At 65.6% G+C, this 17,217-nt stretch overlaps 2 protein-coding genes across 2 annotated transcripts; one reads left to right on the top strand and one right to left on the bottom strand.

Moving 5' to 3' along the window:
- Positions 1-441: 441 nt before the first annotated feature.
- On the bottom strand, positions 442-5,434 carry SEC14L2 (SEC14 like lipid binding 2). Its single transcript, XM_054173100.1, has 12 exons — positions 5,303-5,434; positions 3,916-3,991; positions 3,799-3,842; positions 3,535-3,594; positions 3,241-3,429; positions 2,211-2,306; positions 1,876-1,936; positions 1,714-1,797; positions 1,422-1,528; positions 1,197-1,336; positions 948-1,117; positions 442-858 (listed from the first exon to the last, which is right to left on the bottom strand). Exons 1-12 carry the CDS (start codon positions 5,354-5,356, stop codon positions 707-709), a joined length of 1,233 nt encoding a protein of 410 aa, XP_054029075.1. The 5' UTR covers positions 5,357-5,434; the 3' UTR covers positions 442-706.
- Positions 5,435-8,395: 2,961 nt separating this feature from the next.
- On the top strand, positions 8,396-12,947 carry RNF215 (ring finger protein 215). The gene is made up of 10 exons (XM_054173101.1): positions 8,396-8,728; positions 9,600-9,728; positions 9,976-10,047; positions 10,155-10,240; positions 10,877-10,931; positions 11,566-11,670; positions 11,774-11,890; positions 11,966-12,103; positions 12,530-12,632; positions 12,757-12,947. The coding sequence occupies exons 1-10, from the start codon at positions 8,396-8,398 to the stop codon at positions 12,777-12,779; spliced, it is 1,161 nt and encodes a 386-aa protein (XP_054029076.1). The 3' UTR covers positions 12,780-12,947.
- The last annotated feature ends 4,270 nt before the right edge of the window (positions 12,948-17,217 follow it).

Below are 17,217 nucleotides of genomic sequence, written 5' to 3' on the forward strand. Positions count from 1 at the left end.
GGGCGGGGCCTGGCTACGCGCGCGACCCTGCGTCACCCGGCGGCGGCCATGTGGACGGGAAGTGGAGCCGGGACCGGGAAACGGAAGGACCGGGGCTGGCTGCGGGGCTGGAGAGGGGCACGGGGCTGGTTATGGGGCTGACAGGGCAGTTGGCAGTGGGGCCTGGCTCTGGGACTGAGCGGGGCAGCAGTGCCCGCTTACGGCGCTGGGCAGGGGGACCAGTGTGTGGTTATGGTACCAGACGGTCAGTAGGAGCCAGTTAGGTCCTGTTATGGAGCTGAGAGGGCAGCAGGGGCTGGTTGTGGGGGTAGAGAGGAGTTAGAGGCTTGGTTACGGGACGAGTGGGAGAGTAGTGCTGGTTATGACATCAAGAGGGTCAGCAGGAGCAGATAAAGGGGCTGAGGGTGCAGCAAGGAGCTGGGGGACAAAACCAGCCAAGACACAGCTCAGTCTGTCCCTTTACTTGCCTACGCCACACAGCAGCAGGTGGGCCCAGGACCTACATAAGGCACAGAGAGAGGGGGGACCTCAGGTGCTCTGTGCCACTCCAGTCCCCCACTTTGGTGCGTGAGCTCCAGGGGCTCAGCCCCTTTTCTCCATCCTCCCAGCCCTCCTGGGGACACAGAGCAGCCGCCTGCCCAGCTGTGGGACCTCAGAGGGTCCCCCTGCAATGTGTCGGGGATCCAGGGCTGCGAGAGGGTCATCATTAGGGCTTGTGGTTGAGGGCCACCTCGCTGGGTTTGTCTGCTGTGTTCTGGATCTGCTGGGCAGAGGCAGTGTCAGGCAGCAGCACCTCCACGCTGTAGCTCACCTTCTTGGAGTGGAGGTAGCTGTAAGTGTTGTCGAAGCGCAGGACATCTGCAGGAGGACGGGGCGGGGGGTGTCAGGGGCCTGGGGCACAGCCCTGGGAGGCACCCAGCACCCCAGGGGCAGGGGAGCAGGCTCACAGATGCCAGGCGTGGAGCAGGTGAGGGATCCATCCTCGGGCACCATGTGGGCGTTGTAGCGCTGGTTGGGGTACACCTCGGTCATGTCCCCTGCCCGCTGGCGCTCCCCAGCCTTGGTCTTCAGGTACACCCCGAAACCCACGTCGCCTCCCTCCGACTTGAACTGCCACCTGTGCAGGAGGGTCCGTGTGGTCCCACACCACTGCCGCGCTGCCCAGCACCGCCCCTGGCCTGGAGCCCCCTCCTCACCTGAGGACGCAGCCAGGGAAGAGGATCTCGTACTCGACCTGGTGGGAGGAGCCGCGGTTGACCACCACGGCGTGCTCGTACTGCTGCGCCAGCTGGTCCCGCACGTAGTAGTGCGTGGGGACGTCGCCCCCGTAGTTGATCTGCAAGAGGGGGCAGATGGGTATGGAGGCGCTACTTGTTCTTCCCCATCAAGGAGCCAGGGGTGTTGGGGTGGCCTTCTCTCACCTTGCTTAGGCACTTGGGGTTCCCGTCGGGGTCTGTCATGGTGCCCCCGTACTCCACTGGGATCTGACTGGGGTCGATGTACTTCTGCAGTTCTTCCTTCCAGTTGGCTGAGGGGGTGGAAGATGGCAGGGGATGGAGGGGGCTGTGGCCCTTGTGGGGAGCCCCAGCCCGGCTGGGACTCCCTCAGTGTTGGGGTTTCAGGTTTAGGGTGCAGGAGGGGACATGGCACCCTGGTTTTGGCTTCCACCCCACCAAGGGACAACCCCAAGGGGAGGGGGGGGTCAGGACTCACATCCCAGGACCACAACCTTCTTGCGGGTGTCCTCGCTCAGCAGGTGCTTGACCAGGTTGTAGGCCACGGGGAAGATCTTGGGGGCTGGGGGGGCAGATGGTGGGTGTCAGGGTGGGGATCAGCACCCAGCTGGGCGGGGTGGGACCCTGGGGCTGGACTCACCCTTCACAATAAAGAGGCGCTTGAGGGACTCGGGGAAATTCTCCTCAAACATGGTCAGGAGCTGCAGGGTGGAAAGAGCTCAGCTCTGGGTCATTTACCCCCACCCCACAATACCCAGCAGGGCATGGAGCGAGCATGGCAGACTGCAGGATGGGACCCCACACCCCAAAATGCCAGGGAGGGGGCGTAGTGCACCAGCAGGAAACTGCTCTTGCATCATCCCTCGAGGCCATGAGTCAGCATGGATCCCTGCATCACCTCTGCAGCCTGAGGTGGCCTTGGTCCCCAGCCAGGGAAGGGGCAGGGGGGGAAATGTTAAGGCAGAGGGTCCCTACCTCCCCATATACATCCACAGCTGGCTTCCAGAGGTGCTTCAAGCCCAGGCCCTCACAGTCATAGACCATCATCACCATCTCGATCTTCTTGCCTAGCTGAGATGGGAGGATTTGGGGTAAGGGCTCAGGTGGTCCCCAGCCCCTGTGGAGACCCAGAGCAGGGGAGCTTCTGGCCAGCCCCAGGGATGAGGTAGTCCCTGATGGGTTGGCTTCCCTTGGCCAGAGCCTATTCCCAAGTGTTGGTGTAGGGAAAAGAAGAGGCATGGGCTGGCATGGGTGCTGGGATGTGGACATGGGCTGGTGGGGCTGGGGAGAACATCTGTGAACCAGATGTGGATTTAGAGAGTCTATGGCAGCAGAGACAGGAGATGGACTTCATGGGGCTGGGAAGGACATTGGGTGGTGAAGATGGACCCCAGACTTGTGGGGTTTGCAGGGACATGGGATGTACAGGATATGCACTTGTGGGGCTGGAGGAGAGGAGGGACATGGACTGGTGGGGGTGGCAAGGGTGTGAACCTACAGGGCTGGCTTGCAGGAGTGGATGATGCATGGACTTATGGGGCTGTGGTGGGATGGACAGGACATGGACTAAGGGGGATACACTGACATGTTCCTGTAGGGCTGGGGAGGACGCTGGCTGTTGGGAATCAACCAGACACAGACTTATGGGGGTGGCATTGACGTAGTTTGTGGCAGGATGGACAGGAGGTGGACTTGATGATCTTGGAAGTCTTTCCCACCCTTAATGATTCTATGGCTTGGGCTGGTGGGGCAGGACTGGATGTGAACCTATAGTGCTGAGGAGGATATTGGCTGGTGGGGATGGACACAGCACAAAATGAGGTTGGGAGAAACATGGTTTGTGTGGAGATGGAAAGGACATGGACTGGATGTGGACCTGTAGACCTGGGTAGAACACTTGGTCGTGGAGACGGAGCAGATGTGGACTTATGGGGCTGGCAGGGACATAGCTTGGTGGGGAGCTGGGCTGGGGGGCCTGGCGGGGTGTGGGCAGGCAGGCACCCACCTTCTCGGTCTGCTTCTCACACTGGTGCCTCAGCACCTCACAGTCACGGAACTTGTTCTTGAGCAGGTCCTGCTTGGAGGCGGAGAAGAGCAGCCCCTTGGCGTCCAGCGGCCCGATGATGTCGTACCAGATGGGGCTGCCCTCCCGGTCGTAGCCGCACATGCCCCCCGACATGTACTTCTTGATCACCTGTGGGAGCGCCATGGAGGCTCAGGGGGACCCACACGGCTCCCCCTGCAGTCTGGGGGCACGGTCCCCTCCGTGGCCCCCCGCTCCAGGGCTGGGGACACGCACCTCTGGGGGCTCCCAAGCGATGATGTTGTCGGCGTCCATGTACTTGCGGACCTCGATGTGCTGTGGTGATAGGGCAGCAAAGCAAGCTGGGGGTGGGGGGGAGCTGGGGACACATCCATCCCACAGGATGGGATCTTCCCCAGGGGCAGGTCAGCCTTGATGGCAGGAAGGGACTGTCCTGGTGGCCCATCCCAGATGACAAGTGGGAGGTGGACGTCAGCTATGGCTCTCCCCTCCCCCAGTCAAAGTGGGCTGTCCTCTCACCTTGCGCAGCATCGCCTCTGACTTGGCCAGGTCGAAGGAACGTGCTGGAAGAGAACACAGACCCTCAGTGGGGTATTCCAGCCTCTCCCCGCTGTGTCTCCCCCAGCCCAGGTTTACCTCGAAGCCATTTCAGGAGGAAATAGTCATCCTGGGCAGGCAAGGAGGCCAGCACGTCCTGCAGGTTCTGCCGAAACTGGGGGAAGAAGAGGAACCGTTCAGGGGGTCCTCACTCCCACCCCAAGAGCCCCAGGGCTGGAGGTTTGTCCCCCCCTCCCTCCTCTCTATCCATCCTCTCCCTCAAACAAAGTCCCAGCCAGGAGTGGGACTTGTCCATGGAGAAAAGGGACACAAACTGTCCCTTCCCTGCCACGGCGAGTGGCTGGTATCTGCCAGGGGCCTATCTCCAGGTCAGCCACCAAGTGCCAGGTGTGCCCACGCTGGTCACCTTGCACAAGGGGGTGAGTAGGAGCTGCCACCCGCTGGGCTCCCTCCAGGAGGGTCCCACTGGGCAGCCTCACCCTGCAGCCATGGCCAGCAGCAGCCTTTGTGATATCACCTTGTGCCCCCTGCTCCAGTACCACATCAGCAAGTCACAACCAGGCCAGAGCTGGCAGAAGTGTGGCAAGGTGCAAAGCTTTGGGAGGGGAGAAGAGGGGGTGGCAGGGCTTGGGGCACCCTTGGCACGTGGCCCCTGCACACCCTGGGCAGGCTGCAGGCCAAATCTCTGTACCAGCCTGGGACCTTCCTGTAAGGAGCCTGATTAGATTATCTGCCGCTGAATTTAGGTGTAATTAAACCCGGGATTAGCTTCTTCACACGGAGGAAAACAAGGTGCTGGTGGATGGGTTCTGCAGCTCGCCTTCCTCGCCTGCCCTTGGCACCACTTGGCACCCAGAGGGTTTTGTCTCCATGCCCCATGCCTACTCCCACCCCCTGGCCTCCGGACCCCGCCGGGGTCATTGCCCGCGGTGGAGTTTGATTGGGTCGAAAAGACAGCGATAAGATAAAGTCTCCATCGTTGCCCTTTCGGTGTGGTAGAATCCAGATAAAGCCTGGCACCTCGGTGAGGTGCCAGTGGAGGCACGGCACGGCCACCATGGAGGGCAAGCAGTGCCATGGGAGGTGCCCACCACCCCTTTGGCTGTGCATCCTCGGGCCCAGGAGTTGCCATGGCAGCGCGGAAAGTTTCCCGGTGGGGAGGATGAGAGAGGGCTCCTCGGTGCCCGGTCTCCGCAGGCCGGGCCGCCGGAGGGATGGTCCAGCTGGTGGCACCCCCAGGACCCAGCCGGGAGGCTCCTTCCCCCGTGGGCAGCCCTCCAGTGGGGCTCAGCCCGTGAGTTTGGGCCCGGGAGAGGAAGGGAGATGGAGCAGCGGAAGCACCCCGGGAGCGGCGCGGGGGGCGGGCGTGGGTGATGCCCGTCGCCGCGGGTGCAGGTTGCAGCGGAGCAGCCCCGGAAGCCTGGCTCCCGTTCCTCCCCCGCCACTGCCGCCGGTCCCGGCTCACCTGCGCCAGCGTCTCCGCCTGCCGTGGGCTGAGGTCCCCGACGTGGCCGCTCATAGTGCCGGGCCCCGGTGCGGCGATGCGGCGGCTGTGCCGGGGCCCGGCCGGCGGCGAGTGGCGAAGGCTTTCGAACCCCAGCCCCGCCCCCGCCCCCGCCCAGCCCCGCCCCGCCCGGCGCAGCCCCAGCCTTGGACCCTGCCCGCCCGGTCAGCGGCCTCCCGCCCCGGCACACGGCGGGGGCGTGGGCAGTGCGGGTGCGTGGGTGCTGTGTGAGGGCTGTAGGGGATGTGAGGTGGCACGGGGGCTGGGGGGGGATACAGGCAGGGCTGGGTCCTATGGGGGGGGGGGTGCGGGACATGGGGAGATGGGGGGATACAGGAGGTACAGAGATGAAGGGGTTGGGCGGGGGGTGTGTGGGGTATGTGGGAGCTGTAAGGGCTGAGGAGGGGTCCTGGCCAGGGGAAGGGGTACCCTGTTCCCACTGTCCCTTCCCAGGAGTGCTGCATGTGTCCCATGGAGCCGTGCAGGGCCCATGGTGCTCTGCTTGTCCCACGGCCCCGTGGCTGTCCCACGGAACCATTGCGGCCCTTGGCACAGTGGATGTTCCACAGAGCCCTGTGTCCCCCCCGTGGATGTCCCACGGAGCCATTCCTCTTCCACAGAACCATTAAGTGTCCCACGGAGCCACGTGTGTCCCTTGGAGCTGTAGATGTCTCACGAAGCCACCTGTACCCCATGAACCTATGGATGCTCCACAGAGCCACCTGCACCCCCCAGGTGTCCCACGAAGCCAGCCCCAGTGCTCCCTCCTTGGAGCAGTGCTCGTGGCAGCAGCCCCCCAGCTTCCCCTTTTCTGGGGGGCTCCTCCACCAAATTCGTGCAGGACCCACAGGGGTGCCCACCATTCACAGCCCATCCCAGGAGCCAGCTGGGCTTCCAGGCTGCTGTTGTTGGCCCAGCCAGACCCTTGCCAAACAGGGAATTTTTGCCATGTGGTTAAACCGGCTCCGGTTGCCGGCCGTGGGTGGAAGGGCCCTGCCTGCCCCGGGATGAAATCCTCACGGTTGCAACACGATGGAGGACTTGGGGGACTCTGGGGACACACCCAGCCCTGCCCTGCAGGTGCCCAGTCCTTGGCCCCGGTATGGCCCCTGCCGAAAGGAGGTCAGCGCCGGGGCCTGTGCTAATCCCCCCGGTAGCCCCCCCCCGCCGGCACACGTGCCAGCCACACGTGTCCAGAGCAGGGCCAAGAGGGTGGCACTGCCAGGGCCACCTGGCCCGTGCCGGTATGGCAGTGACTGAGGGGTCTTGGGTGTCGGGGAGCAGCTGGATTTTGGGTTACAGGGCTATGGTTGCTGCCTTGTGTCACCTGGGCTGTCCCCACACGTCTGCCGCGGTCTCGGGCTGCAGCTGTGTGCGGGGCTGTGTGTGCCCTGCTGTTCCCATGGCCATGTCCCCGGCTGTATGCCTGTCCCCAGGGTACTCCCATGGCCCTGTGGTACTCCCCTGAGCATTCTCAGGGAACTGCTGCCAGGGGGAACTGTAAGGGGTTGTGTTCCCGTGCCTGGAATGACGCCTGTCCCTGTCCCTGTCCCCCTCCTAGCGCCTCTCCCAGTCTCTGTGCTGGTCTTGGTCCCTGTTTCCCTGTTGCCATGCCTGTCGCTGGTCCTGGTGCCAGTCGCTCCTCCTGTCCCTGCCCTTATCCCTCTTACTGTCCTGGTGCCCAGCTTGCCCTGGCTCTTGTTGCTGTCTTGACCCCAGGCTCCGCTCCCCGTCCCTATCCCGATCCTTGTCCTAGCCTTCTCCCTCTCTCTGTGCTGATCCCTGTTCCCAGCTCTTGTCCTGGTACCAGTTCCTGTTCCCAGCTCTTGTACTGGTCTCAGCCTTTGTCCCTGTCCTGATGCCAGTTCCTCATCCCGATCTTGGCCCTTGTCCCTGTCCCTGTCCTGGCCATTGTCCCTGTCCCTGACCTTGTCCCTGTCTCCATTCTGGTCCCAGTTCTTGTCCCTGTCCCTATCCCAGTGCCAGTCCCTAGAGCTGTCCCTGTCCTTTTTCTGGCCCCTGTCCCTGCTCCTAGTGCCAGTCCTGTTGTTGCTGCATGTCTCTCTTCCAGTGCCTCTCAGTGCTTGTTAGAATCAGTCTGGGTGGAAGAGAAGATCATCCAGTCCAACCCTTGACCCAGCTCTGAAGTATCAACACCAAACCATGTCCCTAAGTGCCAGGTCCACACACCACCTGAGCTGCTCCAGGCATGGGAACAGCAGCACTGCCCTGGGCAGCCTGTTCCAAAGTTTAAGAACCCTTTCAGTGAATAAATATTTCCTGAGTCTCTCCTGCTGCAGCTTGCAACCATTTCCTCTGGGCCTGTCCCTTGCCCCCCAGGAGCAGAGGCTGCCCCCTCCTCACTGCACCCTCCCTGCAGGGAGCTGCAGAGAGCAAGGAGCTCTCCCTCAGCCTCTTCTGCAGCCTCAACACCCCCAGCTCCCTCAGCCCCTCCTCATTGGCCAGGGGCTCCAGGCCCTTCTGCAGCCTCACTGCCCTGCTCTGGACAGGCTCCAGCCCCTCGATGTCCTTCCTGGAGTGAGGGTCCCAGAGCTGAGCCCAGCACTCAGGAGTGGCCTCAGCAGTGCTGAGCACAGGGGATGGTCACCTCCTGCCCTGCTGCCCACCCTGCTTCTAGCACAAGCCAGGCTGCCCTTGGCCTGCTTGGCCCCCTGGGCACTGCTGGCTCCTGGTCAGTGACTGTCAACCAACACCCCCAGGTCCCTCTCTGAGTCACATCTTTCCAACCACACGTCCCCATGTCTGTAGCTCCCCATGGGGTTGTTGTGACCCAGGTGGAGGGCTTGGCATTGTCGAACTCCATACAGTGAGCCTCGTCCCGGTCCCTGCCCCATCCCTGTCTCTATGCCAGTCCTTGTCCGTGCCCCAGGAGCGGTTTCCGTTCTTATCCCTGCCGCGGTCCTCGTCCCAGTCCCGCCCCAGCTGCCGGCGCCAGCCCAGTTGCGGACTCTCCGTCTCCCCGCGGCGGCTCAGCGGCTCCTCCGTGGCGGCAGGGGGCGCTGCGCGGCGGCGCGGCGCAGCGGGCGCAGGGCGATGGCGGCGGTGCGGGCTGCGCTGCTCGCGCCGCTGCTGGCTCTGTGTCGGGCCGGGCCGGGAGCGGGGCCCGGGCCGGGAGCGGGGCCCGCCGCCTGCCTCGAGGTGGCGGTGGCCGAGCCGGGGAATGAAGCCGGAGCGGCCGCGGGGCCTGCCGCCTGCGTCGAGGTGGCGGTGGCCGGGCCGGGGAGCGACGGCGGAGCGGCTGCGGAGCCCGGCCGCGCCTACAAGTTGCGCGGGGCCGTGCTGGGCGTAGGGGGCGGCCGGGGCGGGCCGGGGCGGGGGGGCCTCGGGGAGGAGGAAGAGGAGGAGATCCGCGGGCGGCTGCTGCTGGTGAGCACCGGGACGGGAGCGGGCACCCGGGGGGCTGCAAGGGGCCGTGGGTACCGGCACGGGGGCGGGCACCCGGGGGGCTGCAAGGGGCTGTGGGCACCGGGACGGGAGCGGGCACCCGGGGGGCTGCAAGGGGCTGTGGGCACCGGGACGGGAGCGGGCACCCGGGGGGCTGGAAGGGGCTGTGGGCACCGGGACGGGAGCGGGCACCCGGGGGGCTGCAAGGGGCCGTGGGCACCGGGACGGGAGCGGGCACCCGGGGGGCTGCAAGGGGCTGTGGGCACCGGGACGGGAGCGGGCACCCGGGGGGCTGCAAGGGGCCGTGGGTACCGGCACGGGGGCGGGCACCCGGGGGGCTGCAAGGGGCCGTGGGTACCGGCACGGGGGCGGGCACCCGGGGGGCTGCAAGGGGCTGTGGGAGCTGGGACTGGGTGGGAATGGGAAACGGGAGAGCAATTTGGATTGGGGGGCACTGGGAGACCTTGGAGGGGACCATTGGGCACTGGGGGGAGCTGTGAGCAGTGATGGGGGGCTATGGAACTGGGGGACAGGGGGCAACGGAGAGGAGAGAGAGGCCATAACTGGATGGCAGTGGGCACTGGGGGTTGGTGGGGAGGCCAGGGACATGAGGGGGTGGGGAAGCTCCAGGAGGTAGCAGGCACTGATGGGCACAGCCTGGGGCAGGAAACAAGAGGGTGCCCAGAAGCACAGGGGAGGTGCAGACAGGGATGGGGGTAGCAAGAGCCAGTTGCTGTCTCCTATGCCACTCCAGCTGCTGTGCCCATCCATGTGCAGTGTTTTTGGGGTACTTGGGGGTGACTTGAACCCTGGGCACCCATCCTGGCTCTCCTAACACGGCTGTGCCCACCAGGTGGGAGATGCAGAGCCCGAGCTGGGTGCTGCTGCCCCCTGGATCGGTGTGGTGCCCGTGGGCGAGGAGCCGGCCGAGGGCCCCCGCGGTGCCAAGGAGGAGTCCTTCACTGCTGCTGTTGTCAGCAAGGTGACTGCCCACCTGCCTCAGATCCTCTCCACCTGGCCCAGTGGCTGCTGTGGTATTTGTTGGTTGCAGGGCACCTCCTGGGGTGCCTCCTTGCCATATGTGAGAGGTTCTGGCCTGTGCTTGTTGACAGGAAAGCCCATGGCAGGGCTTCTGGGCAGTGCCAGCCCCTCTTGGGCTTCTTGTCACTCTTCAGCCAGGGCAAGGAGGCAGTGGATGCCCTCTGAGCCTGTGCCTTGTGTCTCTGCAGATGAAGAGAGCCCTGGTGCTGGGGGCATCAGCCCTGCTGATCCTGGCACTGAACCAGAATGCCATCCGGGAGGTAGGACAGGCCTGGCAGCAGGTGGCCTGGCAGCAGGTGGCCTGGCAGCGGGTCCCCAGGCTGCTCTCGTGCCCTGCTGACACCTGTGGCTTTCCTCTCTGCTGCAGCTGGATGTTTCCCAGCTCCTTGCCAAGCCTGTGATCGTGATCCAGTCCTCAGACAACGTCACCAAGCTGCTGGGAGCGCTGCTGCGGTGAGGGCTGGGCCAGAGCTGGAGCTGTCCCCTGCCTGGCTGTGACAGCCAGGGCTGTGCTGGGCACAGCAAGGGGAGGTCTCCCACATCACATTCATGGGGCTGGGCTCTAGCTCGTAGGGACCAGCTGGGGCTGAGAGATGTCTGCAGGAAGGGTCTGAGGCAGACTCAGCCTTTCCTCAGGGCCAGAGCCCTTCCTTGGGTCCCCACACAGTGGCAGGGGCTGACTGTGGCCTTTGCCAAGGTCGCTGGGGCTCGGTGCAAATTAGCCAGGCCAGTTGGTTGGCAGCATGGCACCAGCATCCCTGCTGCCTTTGTTGGTGTTTAGCTCAACCTCCTGCACTGCTGGGCCCCCCCTTGGTGCTTCCTACCTCTGGTAAATTGGTATTGCTGCCATGGTGTCACCTGGGGAAACAGGAATGGACCTGGGAGAGAGAGAGCAGTGCAGGGTTGCTCAGAGGGCCAGGAAGGGGACACCTTACTGTGACCTTCCCTGTGTGTTGCCTGTCCCCAGTGTCCCCTCAGTGTGAGTTTCCCATCCCTATGGGGAAGGGACTTCCCTAGCAGCGGGGTGCTGTGGGCTGGGTCCTGCTGCACCCCATGGGACTGATGTTCCTCTTTGTCTTGTGCTCACAGGGGGCTCCGGGCTACAGCCAGGATCACCTACCAGGCAGTGCTGCTGGAGAACCTGGTATGTAGGCTCTCCTGCTCCTCTTCCTTCACCTGCTCCTGCTCCTCTTGCTGCTCCTGCTCCTCTTGCTGCTCCTGCTCCTCTTCCTTCACCTGCTCCTGCTCCTCTTGCTGCTCCTGCTCCTCTTCCTTCACCTGCTCCTGCTCCTCTTGCTGCTCCTGCTCCTCTTGCTGCTCCTGCTCCTCTTCCTTCACCTGCTCCTGCTCCTCTTGCTGCTCCTGCTCCTCTTCCTTCACCTGCTCCTGCTCCTCTTGCTGCTCCTGCTCCTCTTCCTTCACCTGTTCCTGCTCCTCTTGCTGCTCCTGCTCCTCTTGCTGCTCCTGCTCCTCTTGCTGCTCCTGCTCCTCTTCCTTCACCTGCTCCTCTCTGTCCTGGTTAGGGGGCAGAGGCATGAGTGTGCCCACCCAAACTTCCCAGGCCAACGTGGAGGCCAAGCTGCAGGGAGCAGGAGCCAGCTCCGTGAAGGCTCTTGGTGTCTTGGTTTCCCCAGAGACTCAGTCCACGGGAGTGGGGCAGCTGGCAGCTACCAGTGCTTCCTCCTGTCCTCCACCCAGCACGGCCTGGCCGTGCCCGCTCGCTTGGGCAGCGCTGGGAGTCGTGGTGGCCACCCGCAGCGCCATCTCTTGCCGCGCAGGGAGTGACCCTCACCCTGTGGTCCACCTGCGGCCTGTCCCGGGGAGGTCTCTACGGGGAGTGGCAGGGAGTCATCTGCACGGGGGAGAACGGCTCGCGGGTCCAGGTAGGTTCCCCAGCGCCAGCCGGGGCTCCCCGCGGCGCCGGAGCCCCCGGCGCGGGACCGGGGGCGCCCGCTTGGCCGCCGCCCACCGCCGCCGTGCCCGCAGAAGTGCCTGCAGCAGCTGTGGAACACCGTCCTGCTGATCGCCCTGCTGCTCTGCACCGGCCTCGTGGTGCAGGCCCGGCGCCAGTCGCGCCGCCGCCCCCCGGAGCGGGACGCTGAGGTGGGAACCTCTCCGCTCTGCTCTTCACCGGGGCGCCCAGCAGCTGGGTGCTGAGCCGCTGCTCTGCCCTGGCAGCTGGACCTGAAGCGGCGCGTTCGGCGGCGGCTGCTGGCGCTGGAGACTCGCCGGTACCACCCGGGCAGGGCGCCGCGCAGCCGCGCCTGCGAGATCGACAGCTGCGCCGTCTGCTTGGACCAGTTCCACAAGAGCCAGGTGAGGGCCGCGCCGGGGGTGCTGGGGGCACCGGGGCTGCGCTGGGGGTGCTGGGGGCGCCAGGGCCGCGCTGGGGGCACCAGGGCTGCGCTGGGGGCACCAGGGGGCCTGCAGCCTGTCCTGCTCACCGCTTGGGGCCCCCTGTGCTTGTGCCATCCTTTTGCTGAGCCTCCCCCTGCTGCTGGGGCGTCCCTGCCGGGGGCTCATCCCTGTCTGTGGGGCAGCACAGTGGAGGCAGGTGGCTGACCCCCAAAGGTCATCTTGCCCAAGCTCCCTGCAGTCAGCAGGGACACCTCCAACTAGATCAGGCTGCCCAGGGCCACGTTGAGTCTGGTCTTGCCTCCAGGGACGGTGGGCCTCAAACTCCAGGGACGGGGCCTCAGCCCCTACCCACTTTGGCTCACATCTGCTTCCCTCTCCCTGCAGTGGCTGCGGGTGCTGCCCTGCTCCCACGAGTTTCACCGGGACTGTGTGGACCCCTGGCTCCTGCTGCAGCAGACCTGCCCTCTCTGCAAGCGCAACGTCCTGGGTGAGAGCCGCACCGCCGGGCCCCGGGAGCGTAGTTGTGCTGGGGCAAGGGCTGGGGGGTACCAGAGGGCCCCCCCACTCCCCAGGCTCCATGTGTGTTCACCTTCCTTCCTTCTGCCTTCCAGGGAACTGCTGCATGGAGAGTTAGCTGGCCTGGTGGATGCGCTCCGGGGACAGCCCCATCGCCGCTCCGGGGAGAGGGAGGGGTGCAGGGGGTGCTTGGCACTCGCTGCCGGCGCCGGGTTCAGGCCCCTTCAGAGAGGAGGAGCTCAGGGCTTTCTCCCTGCTGGGCGTGATTGGAGGGGTGGGAGGGGTCCAGGCGGTGCCAGGGGGCTGGGGGGAGCGGGTGCCAGGTGAGGAAGCGACAGGGGCACCGCTGGGGTGGGAGGCTGGCAGCGAGGTGAGCCCTGGAGCAGCTGCCCTCCCTCGCTGCCCGCAGCGGACTGTCTGAGGCTCTTGTATTTTACTGGTAGGTGCAGTGGCTGTGCTGGGGTGGGCAGAGCCTGGCAGGGTAGCCAGGCTGTGGAGTGAGCTCCTCCACACCCAGGTGGCAGATCTGACAGAGACAGAGCTGGCAGGGTGCCCACCCTGGGGGGGTGAAAGCTGTGTTTATGCCAACTTCCCAGAGGGGATGGCGCAAGGCTGCCGCGGCGCCCGGCCGCAGGGCGCGCTGGCTTGCCAGGGGCTCCTCTCATCGAGCGTGGGGCTGGCTTGGTCAAACATGGGCTGGGCTGAGTGAACACAGAGCTTGTGTGGGGCCTTGCTGGAGCCAGCAGGGGTGTGCTGGGTGGCCTGACCAGCTCCTGTTCCACGTGGTGCCCGCAGGATGCCAGGCACCGCACGTGTCCGTCTCTATCAAATACAGAGCGAGGACGAGCTGCTGGGTCTGGTCTTGGGGCTTCCTCTGCGGCTGGCAGGGTGGTTTGGGGCCACCTCATGGAGGTGGTTTGGTGGTCCTTGGCCCTGCTGGTGCTGGCAGCACAGGGAGGGCCATTCTCCCAGGCTGTGGCTAAGGGCAGCTCAGACTCCTTTCATCCCCAGCCCAGCTGTCCTTTCATTTTCCACTTCAGAGCAGCTTGGCCCCGTCCCAGCTGCCTCTTGGGAACAGGCTCTGGCAGGAGCTGGCTTGTGCTGTGCCCAGCATTGTCCGGCTGCCCGCAGGGCCAGCACTGTGCCAGGGCCTCCAGCAGCAGCTTAGCTGCGGTGACAGAGCTCCAGGATGCAGCAACGTCCCTGCTGAGGGGCTCCCTGCCTCTGGGGATGGCAGACCCTTGGCTGCCAGCCAGGAAAAGCCAGCCCCGGGCTGACCCCTGCCTGCAGTGGGGCTTCTCCCGTAGCTGATGGGCTGAGGGAGGAGGGCAGGGACACACTGGCCCAGCCCTCCCCTGGGCCCTCCCCCTGGCTTTTGCCACAAGCCACCACTTTGCCCAACAGAGAGGGACAACAAAGGGAGCTGCCTGGACCTGTTGGGTGCTTCATTGCTGCAGAAAAGGGTGAAGCAAGAGCCAGAGTGTGTTGTCACTGCCGGGAGCTGAGCTGGGGACTGTCTCCCGGGCTCCCAGTGTCCAAGGGAACCTTCCTGACGCACAGCGAGGTCCCGTGGGGCCGGGCAGGTGGCTGCTCCCCCAGCCTGTGCTCCTGCCTTGGTCTCAAAGGACTCACGTGGGGTGAGCATGGCTGGGAGAGGAGGGGCAAGCAGGGCCTGCCCACCCCTCTGGGATCGATGGGGCTCAGCACCAGGAGCTTAGCTGGGAACAAGAGGCAGGGTTGGGCCTTGCCCCCGGGCACTGCCAAGGGTGGCTTGGGCCAGGGGCTGATCTGTTTGCTGGTGCAGAGACTGCACTGACAGCACCCACGCAGGGAGCTGTGCTGGGATGGCAGCAGCTCGGCACAGCCCTGGCTTGAGCCCCACCAGCAGGACACAGGGAGCTGGACAAATGGAGCTGGGGTGTCTGGGGCCAGCAGGGTGCTCTGGCAGACCCCCAGCACAAGCACATGTGGGGATTGGAGGTGGGGCAGATCCTTGCCCTGCTCCAAGGCCCAGTGAGCTGCTCTGCTGCAGAGGATCCCTATGGTCTCCACAAGTCTGGACCTTGATGAGGTCCATGGGGATGTTCTGGCTTGGGCAGGCAGAATCACAGAGTGCATTGGGCTGGGAGGCAGCCCCCAAGGGCATCCTGGCCAAGGCCCTGCAGCCCCAGGGACAGCTCCAGCTGGAGCAGGCTGCCCAGGGACACAGCCAGGCTGAGCTTGGATGTCTCCAGGCATGGAGCCTCAACCCCAGCCCTGGGCAGCCTGTCCCAGTGTCTCCCCAGCCTCCCTGTGCAGAACTTCAGGTGGTCAGGCAGGGAGTGCTTCAGGAGCTGCTTCTCTGGCTCCCCAGCCTGGGGGGCAGGTTGTGCAGCTGGCTGCTCCCCAAGCTGCCTTCCTGCCTTGGTCTCAGAAATGTTTGCTCTGGAGAGAGCGCAGCTGGGGGGGGAGGAGGGGCAGGTGGGGTCTGCCCCTCCCTCTGGGCTGCCCAGGGCTCAGCACCAGCTGCTTAGCTGGGAAGGAGAGGCAGGGTCGGGGCTTGCCCTTGGGCTCTGCCAGGGGTGGCTTTGGCCAGTTGGGAGGCCACTGCTGGGTCCTGCCTGCGTGTCCCTGTGACCCCGTGGCGTCCCCCCTGCTCTGGCTGCTGGGCTGCCTGCAGGGAGTGGGAGCAGTTAGAGGGGAGGAAGAAGAGGGAAGCTCCTCAGCCCCTTCCTCTGGGCACCTACTCACCTTGTGTCCTGCCCACTGGTCCCTGTGCTGGGCTGGCTGCTGAGCTGGGAACAGAGCTGGCTCTGTGGGACAAGCTGGAGGAGAGAAGAGAGGATGAAGCTTCCCTCTGGCTCCTGGCACCCCTCAGCCCCTGCCCTGAGTGTCACTGCTGAGCTGGTGGCTGTGGCACTGTGCTACACCAAGATGGGGCTGATGTAAAGGAGCTGGGGACCAGCCCCAGGCACCTCCCTGCCAACAGTTAAAGCAGACTGACCTAGTGGCACAGGAGCCCAGGCCCTGGGACACCACAGAACCCTGGAGATAGGCTAAACCAAATGGGGCTGAGCCAGAAGGGCTGGCCCAGGGAAGGGCATTGCAGCATCCCCTGTGCCCAGCTGGTGCTGCCCTGCTCATGCCAGTCACTCCCAGGGAGCCCTGTGAGCTGTCCCTGGTTGCAGCCTAGCCTTGGGGACATGCTGGAGTGGGTCTGGCTCTGGCTGCTGGCACTCTGCAGTCACCCAGCACCAGCTTGGCTGCTCTGGCTGGTGGGAGGAGCCAGCTTGAGCTGAAACGGGCTCCTGAGGGCAGGATCAGCCCTGACACGGCACAGGATCCCAGCCCCTGCCCAGCTTTGTGCCCTTCTGGAAGCAGCTTTCTCCATGCAAGGTGCCCCATGGCCTTTTGCCACCCCCTCAAAGCCTTTCCTGCAAGGGACACCACAGGGGAGTGTCCCCAGAGGACATGGGGCAGCGTCAGGGGCCAGGGGTGGACTTTGGGTACACAGCACCCAGCTGGCACTTGCACCCCCTCCCCCCTGGCACCCTGCTGGCCCTGGCTTGGGTGCAGCCTCACCTTCAGTGCCCCCTGCTCAGCAGCCACCTTCACCTTGGCCAGGGCAGAGCTGAGCCGTGCGCTCTCCTGCTCCAGCACCTCCCTGCGGATGCTGTTGGCCTGCAGCTGCCTCTCCATGTCCTCAGCCACGCTGCCGCTGCCTGCAAGCAGACCAGGGCACCCCTGGGGCAGCAGCTGGAGCTCTGTGCCCACCTGAACAGCACCAGCACAGCCTGGCAAGTGGCAGCTGGGAGCCAAGCCCGGGCCAGCTGCAACCCCGAGGGTGAGGGAAGCTCTGCTCGGGCCCGGCCCGGAGCCCGCACCGGTGGCGCCCACACGAGGAGCTGCGCTGGGATGGCAGCAGCTCGGCGCAGCCCGGGGCTCGGCTCGGCGCAGCCCGGGGCTCAGCCCGGCGCAGCCCGGGGCTCAGCTCGGCTCAGCTCGGCTCAGCTCGGCGCAGCCCGGGGCTCAGCTCGGCTCAGCTCGGCGCAGCCCGGGGCTCAGCCCGGGGCTCAGCTCGGCTCAGCTCGGCGCAGCCCGGGGCTCAGCTCGGCGCAGCCCGGGGCTCAGCTCGGCGCAGCCCGGGGCTCAGCTCGGCACAGCCCGGGGCTCAGCTCGGCGCAGCCCGGGGCTCAGCTCGGCTCAGCCCGGGGCTCAGCTCGGCGCAGCCCGGGGCTCAGCCCGGCGCAGCCCGGGGCTCAGCTCGGCGCAGCCCGGGGCTCAGCCCGGGGCTCAGCTCGGCTCAGCTCGGCGCAGCCCAGCACAGCCCAGGGCTCAGCCCAAGGCTCAGCTCGGCGCAGCCCGGGGCTCAGCCCGGGGCTCAGCTCGGCACAGCCCAAGGCTCAGCCCGGCTCAGCCCGGGGCTCAGCTCAGCACAGCCCGGGGCTCAGCTCGGCACAGCCCGGGGCTCAGCTCGGCACAGCCCAAGGCTCAGCTCGGCGCAGCCCAGGGCTCAGCTCGGCGCAGCCCGGGGCTCAGCTCGGCGCAGCCCGGGGCTCAGCCCGGCTCGGCTCGGC

The sequence above is a fragment of the Dryobates pubescens genome, chromosome 25, assembly GCF_014839835.1.
Source record: "Dryobates pubescens isolate bDryPub1 chromosome 25, bDryPub1.pri, whole genome shotgun sequence".
In the NCBI taxonomy this organism is placed as follows: Eukaryota; Metazoa; Chordata; class Aves; order Piciformes; family Picidae; genus Dryobates; species Dryobates pubescens.

Excerpts from the sequence above, each read along its gene's own strand:
- RNF215 (XM_054173101.1), top strand. The coding sequence starts at position 8,396 with ATGGCGGCGGTGCGGGCTGCGCTGCTCGCGCCGCTGCTGGCTCTGTGT. Across the intron at positions 8,729-9,599 it reads TCCGCGGGCGGCTGCTGCTG|GTGGGAGATGCAGAGCCCGA; the intron begins GTGAGCACCGGG and ends TGTGCCCACCAG. Across the intron at positions 11,891-11,965 it reads CCCCGGAGCGGGACGCTGAG|CTGGACCTGAAGCGGCGCGT; the intron begins GTGGGAACCTCT and ends CTGCCCTGGCAG.
- SEC14L2 (XM_054173100.1), bottom strand. The coding sequence starts at position 5,356 with ATGAGCGGCCACGTCGGGGACCTCAGCCCACGGCAGGCGGAGACGCTG. Across the intron at positions 1,937-2,210 it reads CTGTGGATGTATATGGGGAG|CTCCTGACCATGTTTGAGGA; the intron begins GTAGGGACCCTC and ends TCCACCCTGCAG. Across the intron at positions 1,118-1,196 it reads TTCCCTGGCTGCGTCCTCAG|GTGGCAGTTCAAGTCGGAGG; the intron begins GTGAGGAGGGGG and ends CCTCCTGCACAG.